General features: G+C 36.8%; 1 protein-coding gene across 2 annotated transcripts in view; it reads left to right on the top strand.

Annotated features, from left to right (window-relative positions):
• Nucleotides 1–20,636, top strand: part of LOC150105870 (CD151 antigen-like) — a 133,662-nt gene extending 113,026 nt beyond the window's left edge. Inside the window, exon 6 of one of the 2 annotated variants that reach the window (XR_016548459.1) lies at nt 17,604–17,625. Coding sequence is in view for 1 of the 2 variants with exons in the window: in XM_090394380.1 (XP_090250506.1) it covers nt 17,604–17,624 (21 nt within the window). In the remaining variant the exon portion in view is untranslated. Of the gene's footprint in view, nt 1–17,603 lie in introns of both variants that reach the window. The other variant, XM_090394380.1, reaches the window with a different exon arrangement.
• The last annotated feature ends 2,461 nt before the right edge of the window (nt 20,637–23,097 follow it).

Genomic DNA, 23,097 nt, shown 5'->3' with positions numbered 1-23,097 from the left:
AAACTGAATACTTTGCACAGCGTGTTCAACGGCAGGAGCGCAGCTGGTCGGGATTGACGTTGCGCACATGCCATCTTTCAGCACTGGCAAGTTATCAGGACGATACATCCTTTGAGAAATCCCCAGATTCAGAAGTCACAGGAGAACAAATCAGGTGAACAAGGAGACTATGCAGTGGGAAATGCACTGATGATCACTCTAGCTTTCCTGAAATTCTCAAAGAACCTCCTGTATGGGTCAAACTGATGTGTGGAGGGGGGGGGGGGAATCCTACCCTGCATGAAAATGATTGAATCTATGCACAAGCGCTGCTGTCGCTGTGGAACAATAAAATTGTTTATCATATCACGATAACTATTGGGAGTAATTAAGCACGTCACAGGACCCGACTGACGAATGTCCGCAAAGAAGACTAGTTCAATGATAAACAAAGCTGTAGCACCAGACAGTAACCTTGGGTGAATGCAAAGAAATTAGTTGGATTGCATGCGGGTTTTGCGTAGCCCATACCTGGTAGTTGTGGGTATTCACAGCTCCGTCCAGGTGAAAGTGAGTCTCGTCTCCCTACAAAATCATCCACGGCCACTCAGCGTCCTACTCAATCGATCAAGGAATGTTAAAGCGAATGTCAGTCTCCTTTCAAAGTCTCGCAGGCGCAACTCCTGTGTCAGGGTTATCTTGAATGGGTAGAAATGCAGAATCTTCCATAGAATTTTTCAGGCAATTGTGTAAGGCACATCCATGTGTCTTGATACAACACGTGTACTGCAGGAACCAACGCTTTTAACTTCTCCACAACGGCAGTAGCAACATTTGTTATGAACTGATTGGTTTGCGACCTCTGCCAGGTCTTATTCCCAACGCTCCCGTTTCTTCAGAACGACTTATCATTATGTGCAGAGCACATGGAGATAGTGAAACTCGTCGACATTTATTAAGGTGACGAAATTCACAGAGTGTTGCAACAGCATTGTAGTTATTTAGGTAGTACAACTTTAGGAGTAAAGCATGTTGGGAAAGATCAGTGCCATCACTGTAGATGTTATTAACAACCAGAATGATGGGAAAAATCCGTGTCCATCTTTTCAAACTCTCCTCGCGTCTGCCGATTTGGGTAATATACAAATATAATTTGCATATCACACTTGCAGAACGCTCCTGGTGGTGAATTTTGGAACTTTTGTTCTCTATCGCTTCCGCATGACGCACAATGTATTCCTGTAAAGTTTCGCAGCATTTGGATCGCCGGCTTTAAACAGGGATATTTTAATTTTGATCACCCTGTATATAGAGTGAGAGCTGTTCTACTATGTGTGCGACAGTATTTAATTTGCACACTAATGATACGAGGAGATACGAGTTTGTTTTGCTGATGATGCAAAAGATGTAGAGATCTTGCAGGAAGATTTAAGTAGATCAACAGCATGGGTAAAGTAGAATGTGGCAAATGTAATGTTACACATTTTGGGGTGTAAGCTACAGGAAAGGAGGCTAGAAATTAGGAAGTAATTTGAAATGAATAAGGCAGCTGGTGAAAACAAATTTGAAGGAACACATCCATCCTTAACAACTGGGATTTATGAACTCATCAAGCTAATATGGCAAAAAAAGATGAGAACCCATTTGGAATGCAATATATGATGCAGAATACAACCATAGAAAATAAGATATCATCCCACCTTTCACGATTACCAGTAACTAAAAAATTATCAATCTTATGGACGCTAGCTACAACATACTATCTACAACTGATCATATTTTCATACTCCAAAAATTGTTAGAAAAACGGTGAATTTGATAAAATATATATAGCATTTGTGGACTATAATCAAGTGTATGACAGTATATGCATCAAAACGCACTATGGGATGCAATGAGTCATATTTATATATATCTATGTAATTGTCATTATTAGCAAAGTATGTTTTCTACAGTTACATTCTTCTAGTTTTACCCTGTTCAATGTAGCATTGGAAATGAGATTGGAGACCTAAATGGGATAACAAAGGAGAATGAAAAGCACATCTTATTCCTGAAGAGTCATTAGGATATTATACAAACTACATCTAATTTAAAGGCAATAAGCCTATGAATCTTGCCATAAAGCAGGAAAAATACTACATATATGTGTTTCAGCGATCCATTAGGACTGATCCGGTTCAGTTGATAATTATATCTTTGAGCATGAGCAGGTGGATAGTTTTGACTATCTTGGAATCATCATGAACAATCACAACTCATAATGGATCTGGCATATTAAGAAAATCCAGAAAACTGCTCTTTAAGCTCTCTATGACAGATATTAAGAAAGAGAGACAAGAGAAAACATCATCACACTAGAATGAAAAGTACTGAAAAAAATTTGGGTCATGTTACAATCAGAATACAGGACTTATGAACGAAGACATGATGAGGAACTGTAAAACCTGTTTCTTAATTTGGAGAGTGAATGACCAGTTAAACAGACCCTGAGCACAGCGGATGATTGTGTTGAAAGACCTAAAAACAGCTGGATGAACACTTTACGCTAGTGCAATCTGTGACAGAGACGGAGAAATCTAGTGATGGCAACATTCAGTTTTGAGGAAGAATTTGGAGGTGTTGTTGGATTGTGAGTTAACGTTCAGAGGGCTTGTAAAAGTGGCTAAAATAACTCATAGGGTTAATTAACTGGTTGTTGTAGAACACACTGACAAGCAGTCCTGTTCTTTAATCAGTAATCAAAGATCAAGGTCAATCTTTATAAGGCTTTCATACATCCTCATCTGGACTATGGTGCATAGGTATGGTCACCTGGTTTTCTTGGGGATAAGATAATAAAGAGAGAGCGAGAATCCAGAAGATAGATTAAATATTTGTTGATTACAGAAATTATTTGGTAGACAAAAAAGTGAAAACATCGTAGATAAGTTACTTAAAGTATTTTATAGAATTGATACAAGCGAAAATTTTCAATACAGTAACTAGTGTAGAAAGAAATCGTGTTTGTGTAGGAGAGATTAGTTATCCTTGGAAATCGAGTGAGAATGTAGTTGGCAATGGCAAGAGGTCTACATTTTTTTGTTTGTAGATTGGCAATCCATTCATTCCACTTGATTACCAAAATCATTTGTGTATGTTTTGTTAGTGAATGAGTTCAAAGCTAACTCATTCTTTGAGTTCAGATAATTTAAGGTCGTTGTGGCTTCTAAGCTATAACTTTTAAGAGGTCCCACTGCTCAGTACATTTTAGGTTACCTGTACTGAGAGAGTTCCCCTAAGCTGTAGCTTGTGCGTAAAACCTTCCCTGAAGAAAAAGTATCTTCCTTTAGATTCGTTCATATTGAGTGCTATGTTACAGACCATCCCAGATTTAGCACTGAGTGGAAAAAGTAGTCATTGCTGAGTTGTTTATAATCTTGACTGTTTTTCAAAACATTTCAAACTAGATTTCTTCTGGTCTGTTAAATTAATAATTTTAATTCTTCATCTCGTAACACAATCGTTTAATAGTTAGAATAAGTTAATGATCAATGTTATATGAAAATTAACTTATTATTCCAATTTTTGCTACCAGAAGAAACTACTAATCAAAAATCATACTGGTTAACATCTTAATTAATTAGTATGAATTATCACATTTAGTAATAGCACTGATATCATTCAGTAATCATTTGTTCGATAACCGCAGATAAACCAGAAACTGTTGTGTTTCCATCGAAGCTTGAAGCAAATTTGCGAAATGCTTAAGCATTGTCCGTACCTATGTATGCAAGTTATTTTCGGACTTTGGCCGAAGGGATTTTCCAATTAAGCTTGAACTGAAGGGGAAAATGATTTAATGACTTCATCATCATCATGATTAAAAAGATTACTTGTATTATTACTTGACACATTACTCTACTACACTCATCTCACGTCTCCCCTACTTAATCCTCCAACTACAACACACAACGCCATCTTCCGTTCATAAATAGCATTTTTCTTTGTCTAGCGCCTCCGTAGCGCAATTGGAAGAACAATGGTACATTACGCCCTTCGATTGGAATAGGCCTAAGTTCGATTTTCGTCGCGACGGGAGGAATCTTTATCTGGACGATTTCAATCGAAGGTGAGTTAGCCGATCTCATACGGAAGTAGCAGGGTTTTTCCTCCCGGAAACTCGGGTTTTTCATCCCGCATACAGACAAATCGGCCCTTCAGAACATACGCAATTTACAGACAAAAAATACTACTTGTGGTAGTGGTGGAGGTGGGCGGTAGATGGCGTCGATGGAGATGATTCGGTGTAGTGATTGAGACAGTTGTAGGTGTCCTCCAGCGATGACTCTTCGGACTCCTTGGAGGCACGAATAATAATAATAATAAATCGTACAATTGTAAATGCTATTCCTATTTGTAATTGGGATTTGCCTGATCATCCAGCAACGTCATCCGCGATATCAGCGAGTCCGTTATATTAACCGACTCGAACAGTATGTTTGAAAGTACCAGCGGGATATAGACTGCTTGCAACAGTACCACCAAACTATCCGGCGAATGTTCCATTAATATGTTTTTAATTTATTTAAGGTAAGGGATATACATCCCATATTGTTTCATAGCCGAATAAGAAATTCAAAGAGTTTCATGCCTAATATAGTAAATATATAAAGTTCGGCGAGTCCAAGCATAAGCAAATACCTAGATAGTGTTACAACTGACCCTTTAGGGAGTGCAAAACCGAGGCAACTCATGGTAAGGGTGGAGCAAGCTCCGATCACTATTTTTGATATTTCCCCATAATGTGAAACCCAGCTCCTAGGAGCTGTATTACGTTCTACATTATGAGTGAGAGAAGGTCACTACCCAGACCGGTTTCAACCTTTATTGAGGTGTATTTAAGTAAAGACCTCTCTAAAAATTAGGACGATCCCTAGACCACTCAATAGTGGCCGAAAGACCGTCCAACTCAGCGTTGTTCCACTCAGTGACAGACTCACTCCGTCACCGAGAAGTATTACGTCACTGTATTACGTTCTACATTATGAGTGAGAGAAGGTCACTACCCAGACCGGTTTCAACCTTTATTGAGGTGTATTTAAGTAAAGACCTCTCTAAAAATTAGGACGATCCCTAGACCACTCAATAGTGGCCGAAAGACCGTCCAACTCAGCGTTGTTCCACTCAGTGACAGACTCACTCCGTCACCGAGAAGAACTCAGCGTTGGCTCTACCCAGTGGCAGGCTCACCCCACCACCACCAGCCAGAGCCATAATCTCAGCGGTGGCCCTACTCAGAGACAGGCGAAAACCTATCCCAAACAGAGCCTCTCTATATCTAGCATCCACCTCCCATCAGTGAGTAGGTAGACCTAGAAATGCCAAGTTTGTAGCAAACAGAACTTACATATACCCTACTATGAGAATTGCCAAGAACTTATCCTAATAAATTATTAATTATATGAAGAGCCAAAGGCTTCAATTCGGCGACATATAAACTTATTTAAGGTAAGGGATATACATCCCATATTGTTATATAGCCGAATAGACCTCAATAAAGGTTGAAACCGGTCTGGGTAGTGACCTTCTCTCACTCATAATGTAGAACGTAATACAGCTCCTAGGAGCTGGGTTTCACATTATGGGGAAATATCAAGAATAATGATCGGAGCTTGCTCCACCCTTACCATGAGTTGCCTCAGTGTTGCACTCCCTAAAGGGTCAGTTGTAACACTATCCAGGTATTTGCTTACTCTTGGACTCGCCGAACTTTATATATTTACTATATTCAGCATGAAACTTTGAGTTTCTTATTCGGCTATGAAACAATATGGGATGTATATCCCTTACCAAATAAGTTTATATGTCGCCGAATTGAAGCCTTTGGCTCTTCATATAATTAATAATGTTTTTAATAATTTAACTTGAAATTCGTTAATTTTCATTGCAGGAAAACAATCATTTCAGCATTTCTTTTATCGTCCTCCTGCCAAAGACAAAATGTCATTTGCATTTATTATTTGAACGGATTTCTGTGAACTCTTACAACCTCCATCTTTTCAGAATGAATCACAGAGTCAGGTCTGTGGTATCACATCCTCTGTGAAGGATGTGATTATACTACAGCCTTGCTTACAGCTGTTACACTGGTCATGTTGAAATAACCAGCTTTCTGTCTATGGGTGGATGGGCGGTACCTTTCTTGTCTAGTGCAAAGAACATCTTCCTTAAACGCGTAATAACGCCTGCTTTCGTCTGATATAATTTTGACATAGGAATTCCTGATATACAGGGAGGCCATAATTCAACTTCCCCTATTCAATATTGTATAGCTCGATCTAACAATGGGAATGCCACCAAATTTGGTAAGGAGACTAATCAAGATATGGGAAGAAGGATTCCGCTAGAAAAAAAGTTCTAAAAGTCGCCGATAGAGGAAATATGGCGCTGTTGTAGCGCAAATTTCATGAAACAAAGTTGAACACCTGTTTTGCTGGTATCATAAAAACTATAATGTACAGAGAAAAATGAATATGCCTTATTCCACAGTATGGGAAGTCTTGCGCAAAATTATTACATTTTATTCATACAAGATCAGTGGCGTACAGCAGCTGCTGCACGATGATTATGATTACCCACTGACATTTGCTATGACTTTTCTGGTCAGATTGGAAGTGAGCGATACATGGACTTGGAAAATTCTGTTGGGCGCATTTTTATCTGAACGGGACTGTAAATACTAAAATTGTCGGATTTTGGCTTCCGAATCTTCCCATGCGCTCTAGAGAAAAAAAAAAATTCACATTTGACGTCCCTAGAGGTCGTATAGTCACTGCCGTAATCCAGATGGTTTTGGCAATGATGTTTTCGGCTAGAATAAGTGGGAGGGTCGCAGATTCCATTTCCGCACAAAGTTTGTAGAACAATCACAAACATTCATGTCCACGGCGGGATTCGAACCCGCAGCCTCTTGGCTGGAGAGCGGACACGCTGACCAATCAGCCAACCAGGCCGGCCTGGGAACACCCATTATATTTACCGAAAAGTACCATTTGATGTGGCTTCACAGTTTCATCATTCTGCAACTTCAGCAAGGACGATGTCTGGACATGACCATTTTTATGCAAGATGGAGCACCCTCCCCCACGTTGCATGACCGGTACAGCAGCTTCTACGACCTCACTTCACAGAGGAAAGTGATTATTCGCTTCTTTCCAGTTGCATGACCACCTCGCTCCTCTGATATTACTTCATGCGATTTTTGGTTGTGGGTTACCTGAATGCTAAATTATATCGAGGTGGTGTCTCAAACTTGGCAGCCTTAGAGAACAGCGTATCACGTACTGTGATGAACATTTCTTCAGCCATGTTACGTTCTGCTGTGTACAGGATGCAATTTCTGATCCAAAACGAATGGTAGCCACATTGAACCAGTTTTCAATGTGGTGCAACAGATTTGTGACAACACTTACGCTCTAGTTAGTGTTGTCACTTGGAGCCTCCGTAGCTCTGTCAGTATAAACGAAGCCCTTTGGTCGGAAAGACCATTACGTGAGGAACCTTTATCTGGTCTCTTTCGACTCAAGGTGAATTATCCGGCCTCATACGGAAGTGGAGGGTTTTTCTTCCGGAAACTCGGGTTTTTAACCCCCTCAAAACAAGCAAACTGGTCCCGTGAACTCGGCTACAGACATAGGACACACCGGGAGGCATAGAGCCAACCACCGTATCCTCGAGACAGTCGCGGTTGTGTAGTCTACAGCAAAAGAGCCTCAGTGGTTCCCGAAAAGCTCAAGACAAGTGTTGTCACAACCTAACTTTTACCGTAATTACTATATAATTACCGTGTTTTATTGCTGTGTTATTATAAGTGCAAAACATAAATATAATCTTTCATTTCGGTTTATTTGTTATTCATTTGTTTGTCCATTTTAACTCTTTTCTTTTCTTTTTTTTTTTATACATAATACAACGCGCCATATTCCTCCTATCAGCGAGTTTCGATTTTTTTTTTTTTCGCGGAATCTTTCTTTCAATGTCTTGATCAGTCTCCTTACCAAATTTGATAAGATTCCGATTGTTAGATCTAGTTACACAAGGCTCTGAATAGAGGAAGTTTACTATTATAGCCACCCTGTGCAACTGTACAGTAGAAACAGCCGTCATGCTTTTGATGTTTGATTGGTTCCAACTAGCTTTCTTTGGGGGATGGTACGAGACGTTTCCTACTGAATTTTTTTTCCAACATTAATTTCTAAAGCTGTTTTACATAGCTTAAAACAGAAATGAATATATTACAAAGTATTTGCTCTTTCACATTTCTAAATTGGCAAAACTCTGCTGTTTTTGTTATGGGCGAAACGGTATTAACTCATAAGGTAGCAATATAACATATTGTCCGGGTAAGTGGCACTGCCAGTCATATGCACCCCTCTTGTAGTCAATCCGAGAACATTTCCGTAACGTCTCCTATATTCTAATTTTATCTACTCTATAATATAAAATGATAAGCCTTTTTTTTTGTAAGGTTTTTGTGTCACGTTTTTTGAAACGTTTTGAAACTCAGGGCTACCCTGAGTGTCAAGTCTTCAAAATTCGAGTCATTAGAATTCAAGAACAGGCCTACCAGTCCGGAACTCAGGGGGTTGGGGCGGACCCCCCCCCTTTCGAGTCATCTGAATTCAAGGAGAACCGGTCTACCGGGGGGGGCGCCAGTGGGGGGAGGAACCCCCTTTTTAGTTTTCAAAATTCGATCATCAGAATTCAAGGAGAACCGGCCTACCAGTCCGGAACTCAGGGGGAGTTGGGCGCCGTAGGCGTCAGGGGGACGGAGCTCCCCTAGTATTTAATATAAGAGTACACTGTTTCAGTTGCTTCAAAGATCGGCTAATTCAGAAAACAACTAAAAAAAATATCGAAAATGTTCCTTTTGGACTGAATTGCATTAATGTGCTGTATGTTCGCATCATACTTGATGCATAGTCAACATTGTATTGCAAGAAACAGGAAAATTGAAATTTTATTTCATATTCAAAAGCTGAAACGTACAACAGAGAAGCATTTTTTCATTACTGACATCATCTTTAAGGCTTTTCTCATTATAAAAATGCATTTTGGCAACAGGAACTAATTTTACGTTTCTTTTACAGACAGATGAAAATGAGCTATGCTGAAGAAATGTTCGTATTTAAAAAATACTATTCCGTTAATAATAAAAGCATACATAAGTATTATTTGTGCTTACAGGGAAGTGAGATAACATGATATTAAAATGAAATACGCTATAAGTTTTATGGATTTAATTAACGTCGGTTATGTCGTCAAAGTTAATCAGTCTCACTGTGAGAGGTCTCCAGAAAGCACTTTTTTTTTTTTTTTCCCCTTTTGAACGAAGGACTTCGCTAATTGCATTTGTTATGTTCATCACCAACGCTTCATGGGTTCCCATTCTCCGAATCCTTCGTCAAAAATGTCTTCATCAAATCCGCGGGAGTCCACCTCGGGAAATTTCCTCCTACCTCTTGTGTCATCAAGGTCCGAACGAGTAGAATATCCACCACTTGAATAAAACGGTCGTGAGAACCATAACGGTCTCATGCGCAGATGATTGAAGCCATCTTTGTATCGCTTGTCCAGATTAAAAATAGCGTTTGATGATTTATGTCCACTTTGCAATTCATTCAGCAAGTTGGGAGTGTCTGATGGTACTTGGGATGGTATTCTGGACTCACTTTCTTGTGGATTACGCATACGGTCTAACAAGTTATAAATATGTTCGAAGCGAGACGAGGCTGGTCTCCCTACACAGCTCGACAGAAAAAACAGATACAAGTTGAAGATGAATAGAAAAGTCTTCATCATCCTGAAAATAACAAATAATATTCATAGTAAATAAATTCTTTATTTAAATCATTTAATAAATAAGAAATAATCATTATCCAAATATGAATATGAACATCACTCCTAGAAAATACAAAACAAACGACTCTTTGTTTTATTTTGAACTTCTTTCCGAAGGTTTAAAAACAGAACTCCAAAATAGTTCATAACAAATGCGTGGAATGTATTCATTCATGCAAATGATATATTATTTAATGCAATATACATATTAAATATTCATTTTATAGATTTCATCAGTGGCATACTGCCAAACGAAGTTGCTCCACGAAAAATTCTGAATTTTTTTCTCCGTGAAAATTAAGAATAAGTGTTAAAATGTTTTCAATTAAAATTCTTGAAATATAATAAATAAATAGGTCAATAAATAGCATCGTCGTCTACCATATTTGGTAAGAAAGGGAATGGCGAAATTATTGATGATGCAGAAAAGTGTAGGAACGAACATCAATATAGGTCTAACAAGTATGAAATTTGCTGCAGGTGATCATCAAGATGCTGTTTGTATACTTTCTGATGTAGTGAGACATTCGCAATCGTACTTGAGCCATTTTTGACTGCTGCACTGTGCATATTAGTTTATTACTGTTGTGTTTGTTGTCTTTTTTGACATAATTTTAACATTTCACGTATTTATAAGTACTTTTTCATCGAAAAAAGTCCTCGCTCTCCCTCGATGAGTCTTTGGACTCCCTGGAAGTGTCACATAATAATAATAGTAGTAATAGTAAAATAAATTGTTTTCAGACAGAAGCCAGTTACTAATTTCTACCATTTAGAAACTTTTGTTTTAGATTGAATCAGACTATTTGATATAAATAATAGTTTAGTCTAATTTAGTTTAACGTAACATTGAAATCCCATTCCCGTCTTCTCTTGCGTGTTATACGGGCAAGCAACTTGGCTTATTTGAAACCTAATTAATGCTTTGATAGAGCAGCAGTCAAAAATGGCTCAAGTACGATTGCGAATGTCTATAAAGAGAATATAAAGATAAAGAGAATTTAATAAATTTTGATCATCTGCATCGTGTAATGTGGCTGCCAATTGCGTGTGTTCTATAATGGACTGTCTTCTGACAGTCTAGCGTTATGGTACTATGTGCTTTACTATAAGCCTACACAGGCACCTCATTAGGTTTATTTTTTATCCATATGATCAAAATTTATTAAATTCTCTTTATCCAGAACAGAGCTAAAGAATAAATGGAATTTAAATTAACACGACTCCTTAGCAAATTTTTATGTGGATTCCAAATATCAAATTTCACGTCAATTCGCCCATCCACACTAGTTTTAATTGTAACATGCTTGCTGGTGTAACAGATGTATACCAGTTTGGGAAACGCAACTAAAATGAGAGTAAACTAATTTATTTTCACACCATCTTCCACCTTATTTTTGAATGATATATATTAGGATTCAGTTCTACTATTATTTTCCAAAAGTCATCTTAAAATTAAGGTCAATTTTATATTTGCATATAATGTAAAATATGCTTGACGACATTTCGCTGGTAATATAACATATTAATGTGAAAGAAATATCTAATGATGAAATTAATAACTTTAATAGAGATCAATTGAGTACTGAATTGTCTATAAATACATCGTTGCCATCTTCTCATTCCGTGTTCGTTTGAATGGCTGGTCACAGCCGAGTTATCTTCATAAAAATACCTAATGTGTGGTTAACCTGTCTGCATAGTCTTCTATATAAGCTGACGTGTGTGGTTTTCTGACCTCTGTATATCTCTTTACAATGGAAAACTTTTTATCAGGGATAACCGGCTAACTCACCTTTAGGCAACAAGATATTTCGCATTCGAACCGAGATCTTTTCAACCAAAGAGAATCGTCTATGTCGACTGAGCTACGGTGACTCCTTAAATTAATAATCTCACTCATAAGTAGGCAGAACTCTTTGACCTCTAACTTTTGAAAATCAGCAGACAACTGATTTCTCTCTTCCTAGTGGTCGAGTTAGGGTTATTTGGTAATCTTCAAAGAATCAGTGAGAGAGTACGTCAAAGAACTGCGGCCATCTCACGATCGTAGAGCAGGACACATTGTTGTCTGAAATAGTGTAATTTCTACGGTCGAAGATGTGGAATTGTAAAGCCCAGTTACCGGTAAGGAAAAAATAATCCCTCCCTGCCTTTTCTAGAGATCGCTGAATTTCGAAACTAGCTGTGATTTCATCCAGAAGTGACACTAACTTCAACTTTACTGACGCCAAGGGTGAAGTAAGATGTTTTTTATATTCCCCGCTGTCTGAATGGATACAGTGAATGAAAACGTTTATGAGTAATATGCTCGCCCTGAGAGGACAAGGGAATTATACATAATTTCTTGAAATCAGGATGGCTTTGGGTCTTTTGTGTTTGTACAGATCCGTTTCATCATAGTCAGCAGCTTGTTGCACCAGTAGATTGGGATGTGTAGACGTTTTTAGGAAATATTTGCTGCAAGAGACTGAAGGAAAGAGTAGATATAAGGGATATCGGTGTCCCGATGAAGTCGAACATCTCTGACAAACCATGGAGCGTTCAGAATCATACGAAGGCACTTGTTTTGTACTCGCTGCAGTTTGAGGATATTGGTATCAGCGTATGGTTCCATGCTGGCGCAGCATATGTGATTATAGGACGAATCATCAGTTTGTAGAGTAACAAACTGATGATTTTGATTCTGGTGAGTAATTTACTGTTTCTGTTTATTAGGGGGATAGAGCTGGCGATGGGTTTTGATGCCTTTGCACATGAGTCCTTGACGTGGAGGTTGAAGGTTAGTCTTTTGTCCAGCAGTACACCAAGGTATATGACTTCTGTTTTCCAAGGAAGTTTGGTGTTAAAAAGAAAGATGTCCATTGTAGGAGATACTGTTCTTCTGGAGAAGAGTACGGCTATGATCTTCAAGGAGTTTACTTGTGATCTCCAATTGGAGAACCATTTTTCTAGCATTTGTAGATTTTCTTGGAGTTTTTTGGTGACTAGGTGTTGGCGAAGAGATCTATTTATTATCGCTGTGTCATCAGCGTAGAGGGCCAAGATTAGATGACATTGCATTGTGTGGAATACCTGCCATAAATATCGAGAACAGAATTAGGGTCAGTAAAGATCCTTGCAGAACACCAGCCATAATAGGGTGCTTGGTAGATATAGTTCCGTTTATCTTGACCTGCATAAATCTGTTGCTGAGGTATGATTGGATCAACTGTACCATCTGTAGCGGGATGGGAAAGGCGATAAGCTTGTGGAGCAGACCATAATGCCACACCTTATCGAAGACCTTGACCATATCCAGAAAGACAGCTTTGGTAAGTTGATGCCAATTGTAGCCTGTGGTAATATATTCAGTTAGTCTATGGATCTGTTGAGTGGTGCTGTGATGTTGACGGAATCAAAATTGTTCATTTGGGAGGATATTCAGCTTATTTACTATGGATTGGAGTCTGGTGAGGATGACTCTTTCGGCAATCTTTCCCAGGTTTGAAATCAGACTAATGGCTAATTTTGCGGTAGATGTGGATCTTTGCCTGGTTTATGAATATAATCAGTTTTCCACGGGGAAGGGAAATATCGGAATCGAATAATCGCGTTGATTATGTTGGTAAGGTGCTCTGCAAGGTAGTAGTGTAATGACTTTATTGGTGATGCCATCTGGACAAGGAGCTTTTTTTGTTGTTAACGTTCTTAATGATCTCGTAGATTTCTGCTAGTGAAGTGGGGACGATTTGATTCGTACAGGCATCAGGAAGTTTTAGTACATGTCTCACATGACGATGAATTTTATACAAGTGGTTGAAATTTAAGTGTTCATAAGCAGGTCGCCACTGCCTTTTTAAATTTTTTGCAATGGTTTCTGCCTTCTCTGCATTCGTGTGTACCAGTCCAGGTCCGATTGTAGATGGTGGGGGGATTTGTTTGTGTTTCTGACATTACTCAAGAGTCCCCAAATAGAGTGATCCGCAGGTGAGAAGGAAGCCAACTTATCCTCCCACAGCCGATCCCTGTGGGTTTTGAGGACGTCTCTCACAGCTCCATTTAATCTGTTAAGGATTCTTTTGTCTTGAGGCGCGCGAGTGTTGTGAAATCTTTTTCTAGCTCTATTTTTATCTCTGATCAGGATCATAATATCCTCCGGTAACCGATTTGTTGTAGAGCGAGTTGTGTAAGAGGTAACCAAAGAGGTAACTGCCGTTATGGCTGCATTAATTTTCTGAGTAAAAATTTTGACTGCTGTTTCAATTTCTTGCTTTGACTTTATAGGAGAAACAGGACCAATGAACTATGAGAGTGCTTTTGCTAATTTTTCCCAGGATATGAATGAGTGTGCGGGGGAGACAGGTTATGTTGAGTTCCACGCTGTAATAGCACTGGATCATGATCTGATGACAGCTCGTTTAATGTTCTTAAAATTTATTGAAATTTAACATTTTGCAGGATGGCTATATCCATAATTTTCGCCTATTTTTGTGAAATTTTCCGTTCGTAAGTTCTCTATCACCAATGTGGCGAAAATTATGAAGAAATTTAACATTAGAAATTACTTCACTACCCTACCAAAACTTCGTTCTTACCTGAGTCAACTCAAACCAAAACACAACCAACTTCAGTTCCCAGGAGTTTATAAAATCATCTGCAGTTGCGGAAAACCATATTATGGGCAAACCGATAAGTCTGTCTCATTACGTCTCGAAGAGCATCAACGTGATATATCTTACAAAAGAACACGTGCAAGCGCCCTCTCTAGTCATGTCCTTTTCTCTGCCAACTCTAATTTAGAAGAGCGTCAACACCAGATAGATTGGAATCTTACCAATAATATCCATAAATGGGCTGACGAACTAGAAAGACGCATCTTAGAATCAAAAGAAATATTTCTGGATCCCTCACACATGAACAGTAATCTAAGCTATAGCTTACCTGACTCACACAGCGCAGTGATTCAGTTCTGGCGCTCTCGAGATAGTTGCCACTCACTAACGCTTCACGCTAGACCTGCCACGCGGACGCCAGTTCAAATTTGACTGTTGTTATTCCTAACTAACTTGTTTATATGAGAAGTCTATGTTTTGTCTTGCTATTTTTTTCCAGTTTTTGTAATAATTTATACACCTGAAGAAGTCGGCGTTCCGAAGAAACTAGTTGTGTTTTAATTAAAGTTTTTAAATTACCTTATCTCGGTGTTCCTAGTCAGTAAAATTATGATTTCAATATATATATATTGAAATCATACCAGGAAATGAAATTCATCTCTTTCCTAAATCCTAAAGGACATCCACGCGTATGGTAGATTTCGAACTCTCTGCGAAGTTGGCCAAGTGGATAATGTATCCATTTGGCCAACCAGACTAACAGCGGTTTCACGTAAAGGATAAAGTTTAACACATCAAAAGTGTGTTAAAAGCAAAATTAAAGCCGTTTAGCGCTCTAAGTTGCTCCTGAAATATAATCGTGTCTTATTAGAAGTCCGAACATTGAAGCGTTTAAAGATGTCTTTGAATGCTTTCAAAGATATCTTTTCTTTCATAATTAAACTTTATGGGAGACTGAAGTTAGATCCTTAATTAACAGGTGGCACGATTTGAAGTTTAACATGTAGTTTATGCGTTAAAGGCTTACTAGAAAGGTCTAGACGAGACGAGACGAGCGAGAAAGAGAGAGAGAGAGAATTTCTCTTCTGATCCGCTTTGTTCGCAACTACAGTAACTGAACTTATACTTGTAGTTTCATGCAAATGCATACGGCTGCAGATATAATGTAAAACCATCAATTCTGCATGTGTTGGAGTAGTTACATACATTGGATCTTATTCAATTTAAAGAACTATAAGATTATCAGCAGAAAGCTACTGATATTAATGTTTTGTCCTTTTTTGTGTGTGTGGGAGGGACTGAATCCGGCATATGATTTAAAGTATGCTTTGAAAGACGGAGCAAGAATATAAGAGCAAATTCTAGAACTCATCAGTGAGTAGCTAGACCTAATGGTCTAGCTACTCACTGATGAAGCCTCAAAAAAGGCTGAAACCGGTCTGGGTAGTGGCCTCCCTCCATAATGTAATAACAGCATACATTTCCTAGGAAATGTGTTTTTACATTATGGAAAATACCTAAGAATAGCGATCTGAACTTCCTCCACCTTTGCAACGAGTTGCGCCGGTATTGTACTACGTACTAGGATCACTTGCTTTGGCTAACGCTAGTGTCGCCGATATTTATAGTTTTACTATATTCGGCAAGAAACTCTCTGATTCCGATCTTTGAGTTTCTTATTCGGTTTTAAAACTATGCGGGATTTAATATCCCCTTAATTTAAGTAATGTTTTCATTGCCGAAATGAAGCTTATTAGCTCTTTATACTTAAGTTAATCAATTTTCACTTTTTTTATAGTTTCTGGAATAATAATAATAATAATATTATTATTATTATTATTATTATTATTATTTCGGGCGACTCCAGGGGGTCCTTAGTCTCATCGAGGGAGGCCCTAAACATCATGTCCACACAACTATACGACATTCTCACAGTATCTATCGTACCTTGTCTTGAATTCACTCACCGTCGTAGCACCCACAACAGACTCTGACAGCTTATTCCACTCATTTACCACTCTAAAAGTAAAGAACCCAGCTCTAACACCCCTGCTAACCACACTCTTGCCCAGCTTCCATAGGTGTCCCCTAGTTCTCCCGCCACCAGTCCTGTTCTCAAAAATATCCTCTGAATTAATCCTATAGAAACCCTTCAGCAACTTGAATGTCTCAATCATATCTCCCCTCTTCCGCCTATCAACCAGTTTCTGCAACCCACAAATCTTCAACCTGTTCTCATATGGTTCATTCCATAGACCTGTTATCATCTTAGTCACTCGCCTCTGGATCCTCTCCACCTCCTCCCCCATCAAGAAGGAACCGAGGTGACCAAATCTGGGCACGGTAGTCGAGATGAGGTCTTATCAAGGCTCGGTACAGAGGTACAATAACTTGCTTGTCTCTGCTCGTCAAGGTATTTTTCAACAACCAAGTGAGTTGATGAGCTGATTTAGCTACTTTTGCAATGTGCCCCCTAAACTTCATCTCCCTATCCATGAACACTCCCAAGTCCCTGGCCTCCTCAATCTCCTGGAGTACAGTTCCACCAATGTGGTATACTGCTGCTAATCTTTTCACCCCAAATGCATAACCTTACATTTTGTCACATTAAATTGACATCCATTAAGGTTCTGTAATAGACTATTCACCTCCACTTCATTCATCACAATTCCCGTATAAACTAATGGTTCCTTCATTTTTTCAATGTCACCACCTGGATGATATACTTTTGCAAAGTGCGCGCTCAGCAACTCCACTATATCGACTGATTCAGTGACTTCCTTACCATATATATATATATATATAGAGAGAGAGAGAGAGAGAGAGTTGAGGAGTTGAGATAAAAAAAAAAGAGTATTTGTAACCGTCGTGCAAGATCATATCGACTGCTGTGGTAGTCGAGTTCTTTGCAAGAAATTTGTGGAGTGGAGTCATGCCCATATCAAACTATTGTCCGTTAGGGAAATATATAGGGATATATATATATATATATATTTAATACTTAATATACTAGAATTTTCATTCTGTGTTAACCCGTACAATAAGTTTTAAATCTTTAAGATTAAAAAAAAAATTCAAGGAAACTTTCATCAGAAGAATCGAAGTTAACCTTCCTTTGAACGATGTATGTTTTGTTTCTCCATTCAGGTGAACCAATCCAAGATGTGAGTAATGAAAATGCTACTATTATGAGATACACTCATTTTAATTGGACTGTCAATGTCGATGTGAATTATAAACCGGTCACTGATAGCAACCTTAAGAGCAATTCCAGTAAATCACATGCTAACAAGCAACATTGACGAGTACAAGATAGAAGAAATATATGAACAACTAGAAGTTCTCATAATAACATATTTAACTTGAATAATCATTCAAAGATTTGTACTTATCATAGCAATATACTCATCTGTTGTAATTTGATAAATCATGTTTCACTTGCCGTTCAACTTTAAAAGAAAATTCAAAATGAATGCATTGCTATGTATTTTTAGAATTTGTAAAAATTGCTACAAATCAACACGCTTTTATCTTTATGGGTGCACCACAGCAAACTGATTAGTCATGGCTTAACATGCTTAAACCTGCACTCTCATAACAATGAGCATGCAGTTGATAGCGACATATTATTAATATTATATTATTATATAATATTTAACAAAATATATAACAAAGCATTAACAAAATATATAACAAAGCATTAACAAAATATATAACAAAGCATTAACAAAATATATAACAAAGCATTAACAAAAATAAAAATACGCCCCCAAACGAAACAAAATCCATGGATAACAGACAACATACTAACAGATATACAAAGAAAAGATGCCCTATGGAAACAGTCGCCGAACAATATCGCTTTAAAAGCTGAATACAAAAGAAAACGGAATCTCCTAACAACCCAGATTAGAACGGCAAAAAGAAACTATCACAGCAACAAATTAACAACAGCTCAGAATGACATAAAGGAAACCTGGCACCTGATTAATGAAATGCTGGACAATATACACAGAACCACTGCCTCAGAAACAATAAAACACAGCTTTGCCTGCGACCCCAAATCCCTCAAACAGTTGGCAAACAACTTTAATCAGCACTTCGTGAACTCTGTCCAAAAGCTACAAGAAACAACCTTTCCTCACACAAACGAACATTCTCTACAAGGTCCACGAGCAATCCAGTCGATGTGGTTCCCCACAGTAACAAAAGAACTATCACTGGCAATTCAACAAATTAACCCTAACAAAGCACCGGGGATAGACGGAATCACACCAAAAGACATCAAGAAACACTCAACCAACCTACTTCCAGTTATACAAAAACTGTTAAATAAAATCTTCGAAACGGGACACATACCTGAAACACTAAAGACTGCATTAATCACACCCATACACAAACATGGAAAAAGAAACATAATAAGTAATTACAGACCCATCGCCACGTTGTGTGTAATCAAACCAAATTATGGAGCGCATCGTGCATCACAAACTCTCCACATACGTTGAAAAATTTCAAATCATACCGAAAACACAATATGGCTTTCAAAAAAATAAAGAAACAGCAACACTCCGGAAAGATTTCACAGACCTAATAAACGCTGCTTTGGATAAAAACAGAATAACATTAGTGGTATTCATTAACCTAACAAAAGCATTTGACACACTAACACACAAAACCTTGTTAACGAAACTAACGCATATCGGAATTGGAGGTCGTCTACTCCAGTGGTTTAAAGCATACATTAAAAACAGAAAGCACATCACACGTATAGGATCAGCATACAGCAAAGAGGTACATGTAACCTGTGGAGTACCGCAAGGAGCTGTCCTACCTCCCATTCTATTTAACATATACACACACGACATAAGCCAACTCCCCTAAAAAGTAAAATCTTCCAGTACGCAGACGACACGGCCATAGTATCCATTCACAACAGTGCAAATATCGCTTACACAAATATGCAATACGACATCAATCAAATCATTTCATTAACTGGTTAACCGAAAACGGTATATATATATATATAAACCCTGGGAAAACAAAGCTAATGGTATTCAAAAACCCCCAAACCCTGCCCACAGAAACTAAATATCTCACTATCCGACATTTATCCTCCTATACACAAAGCGCAGAACCTCAAACCACAACCATCACCCATGTGAAAACAGCACGCTATCTCGGACTTCACTTCGATGCTGATCAAAGTTGGAATAGCCATACAAACTACCTACATACCAAGCTTAGGATAATAGCAAGCAAACTATACAGATTAAAAAACATTGCCCCAACCCACATAAAAATACTAATCTATAAAGCATTATGTGAAAACATTTTAAGATATGCAATCACATCATACGCATTCTGCGCAGACTACAGACTTAACAGGCTACAATGGTTGCAAGATAAAATGGTAAAACTGATATTCTGGGAACAACCCACTCTTATGCAGGAAGCACGGACAAAACACAAAATATTTAAGGTGAAACACTTACGCCACTGCACAGTCATGTTAAAACATTACTACAGCCCAACATATAGAGTAACCAGAGCAACATATCAAATAACAAGACCACAGTCAACAAACTACATAACATATAAGTACAACAATCACTACGGCAAATCCACCCGAAACGTCTACTGTATGTACCTGACATGATAAACAAACTGCCGTTCGACAACAGAAACCTGGAACATACAGAGAGCTGAAACAGGCGCTACATAAATATTATAGAGAGAATGAAAATTAGAGCAATTCCTGTTTCTCCCCCCACCACACACACACAAACCTATGACAAACCTCCTCTCAAAAACCATCACTACAAGAACACAAAGAAACAAATACACCATGTCTAAATCCAACCCTATTTGCAAAAAAAAAAAAAAAAAAGAAAGTTAAACTGTAATAGCAGTCGAAGTCTTCCAAGCACGTACCAACAAACAGTAAAATCAACACCTGGCTTGCACCCAGTATAGGAACATAACCATGAAAACTACCGCCATCTATTATCTATTATCTTCCTCAGATAAGCTCTGCTAAGCTTCGAGGAAGAAAATTATTAACTTGCAAGTATCTGTTATTCACAATTGTAATGTGTTATATATATATATATGATTATACAGTATCTATGTATGCAATTTATCTGAGACAAAAAAAAAACATTATTTAAGAATATTATTAACTTGCAAGTATCTGTTATTCACAATTGTAATGTGTTATATATATATATATGATTATACAGTATCTATGTATGCAATTTATCTGAGACAAAAAAAAAAACATTATTTAAGAATATTATTAACTTGCAAGTATCTGTTATTCACAATTGTAATGTGTTATATATATATATATGATTATACAGTATCTATGTATGCAATTTATCTGAGACAATAAAAAAACATTATTTAAGAATATTATTAACTTGCAAGTATCTGTTATATAATTGTTAATCGTGCATATATAATTATTACTGTATCTATATATGTAATTTATCTGAGGCATTTATTTCTGGCGCGAATTTCTCAATCATAGATTTCGTAGCTTCCCAACACAGCAAAAAAAAAATAATAATAATAAATAAAAACCAACTGGTGTCATCCTCAGATAAGCTTACAAATAAGCTTCGAGGATGAAAGCTGAGAAATTACATCTCATCCAAGACAAAAAAAAAAAGTATTTAACATATGTAACCAAATTCATGTGAAGTACGTATCACATGAAAACCAATGTATGTAATGTACGTATCACATGTGAACCAAAGTATGTAATGTAAGTATCATATGTAATCTAATGTATGTAAGAACTGTAACAAATGTATGTAATGTAATAAATTTAAAAAAATATTATTACTATTATTATTATTTGTTGTTAATTTTGAAATATAAATGTAACAGATAAAATGTAGAAAAAAACTAGTATATATATTTATACAAATTTAATCCATAACCAATATTGTCAAACTGAAAGAGATCACTCTTAGCATATTATATTAATAATTGTAAATATGTATGTGAAAAAAACGTAAATTACAGTGTTATTATTAATAAAAAAATATTATTAATATTATTTTCAATTTAAAAATAGCACTGTAATAAAGTGAAATGAATCCATTCAGCATTCCCTGCTGAACTATGAATATAATTTGAGAATTAATTGAACTGCAGATGAAAATATAAATGTAAATGACAAAATGCTGGGAAAAAAATTATGTATATTTATCTAAAAAAAATTATTCCACAACCAATATCGTTAATATGAAAAATATCTTTCTCTTAACACATAAAATGAATAATTGTAAATATGTATGAAAAAATGGAAAATACATTATTAGTTATTATATTTATGTATTTAAATAAGATATTCACTTAACATTAAATACTGAATATTTGTAGTGAACAAAAATGTAATAGTAATACTTCAATTGTATATTTGTAAATATTTTCTATATATGAAGAGGATAATAAACTTTGTCAAAAATATTATTATTATTATTATTATTATTACTTGATGTCTCCATGCTATGCAACATGCAATATATGTTGCATAGCATGGAGGAAGTTTGCATTATGGGATGCTGAGGCAACTTATGAAGTCAGCAGCTTCTATAAACAAATAGCCTAGATGGATCTTCACGACTAAGCTACACACGCAAACTTTGTTTGATTACTCTCGGTTGAAAGGTTAAAAGAAGAATATAATTTCTTGTCTTGAATTAAATGCTGTGCCACAGATGGAATTATTCCCAAAGAAGTTCCCAAATATTGAAGTTCACGGATTACAAGTACATAAAATTTCAGCATGTGTGGAGTAATAAAGGAACCAAGAGACATTAAATAAATGGCATTTCTTTTAAAAAAATAATAAAGCCAATATCCTTAGTATTGATCCCTAAATACATTACAGTGTCATCTTGCCACACATCACTGAGTTTAAGTTAAGATTGGCAGTTCCCGTGAGATAATCTAAGCACAGTCTCCTTGCTGTTGTAATAATATTAAGAACTGTGCTTCAGGCTCTTGCAGAATAACCAATATTCCATGAAATGTTTTATATTTAGAGTTATATTAAATATTTCAAATTTAATAAGATGAAGAGAATAGCTACATACACACACATAAACACACGAAAATTTTCTAAATCATATTTCACTTACTCTGCTTTATGGATTTGATAAATGGCGAGAAAAATAACATAAAAAAGTCAGAAATGCCACTATTAATTTAAACAGACTCCATAATTCTACGATCATCAAAGTGTATATTTGAATATTTATTCAAACAAGTAATTAATTTTTTATACAATGAAATATATTTTTTATTATTTATAAAAATGACTTCAGTGTTATTTGCATATATGCAGAACTTATAACTGGAAATAAAACCGGCTAATTTCGAGCAATAGTATATCATCACAAAAAAGAAAACAACAAATCTTTGATGAAAATATACAAAAAAAGCCATAATATACTTTGCTTACATGTCCAGATGTGTCATTAAAACCAATCTGCTTATCGGAGGCCAGAAGTGGCTTGATGAACATCCCATGTTTGATCTATAGAGCACGTACCAAGATTATCTAATTAACCGTCACTTTACCCATAGTATCATGCTGCTATAGATTTCAACATTATCATAAAAAAAT

Source organism: Typopeltis vanoorti, chromosome 6, assembly GCF_054136105.1.
Source record: "Typopeltis vanoorti isolate ZY-2024b chromosome 6, IOZ_Tvanoo_1.0, whole genome shotgun sequence".
NCBI lineage: Eukaryota > Metazoa > Arthropoda > Arachnida > Uropygi > Thelyphonidae > Typopeltis > Typopeltis vanoorti.
Note: the sequence above shows the minus strand (reverse complement) of the source record. Positions and strands in the feature narration are given on the sequence as shown.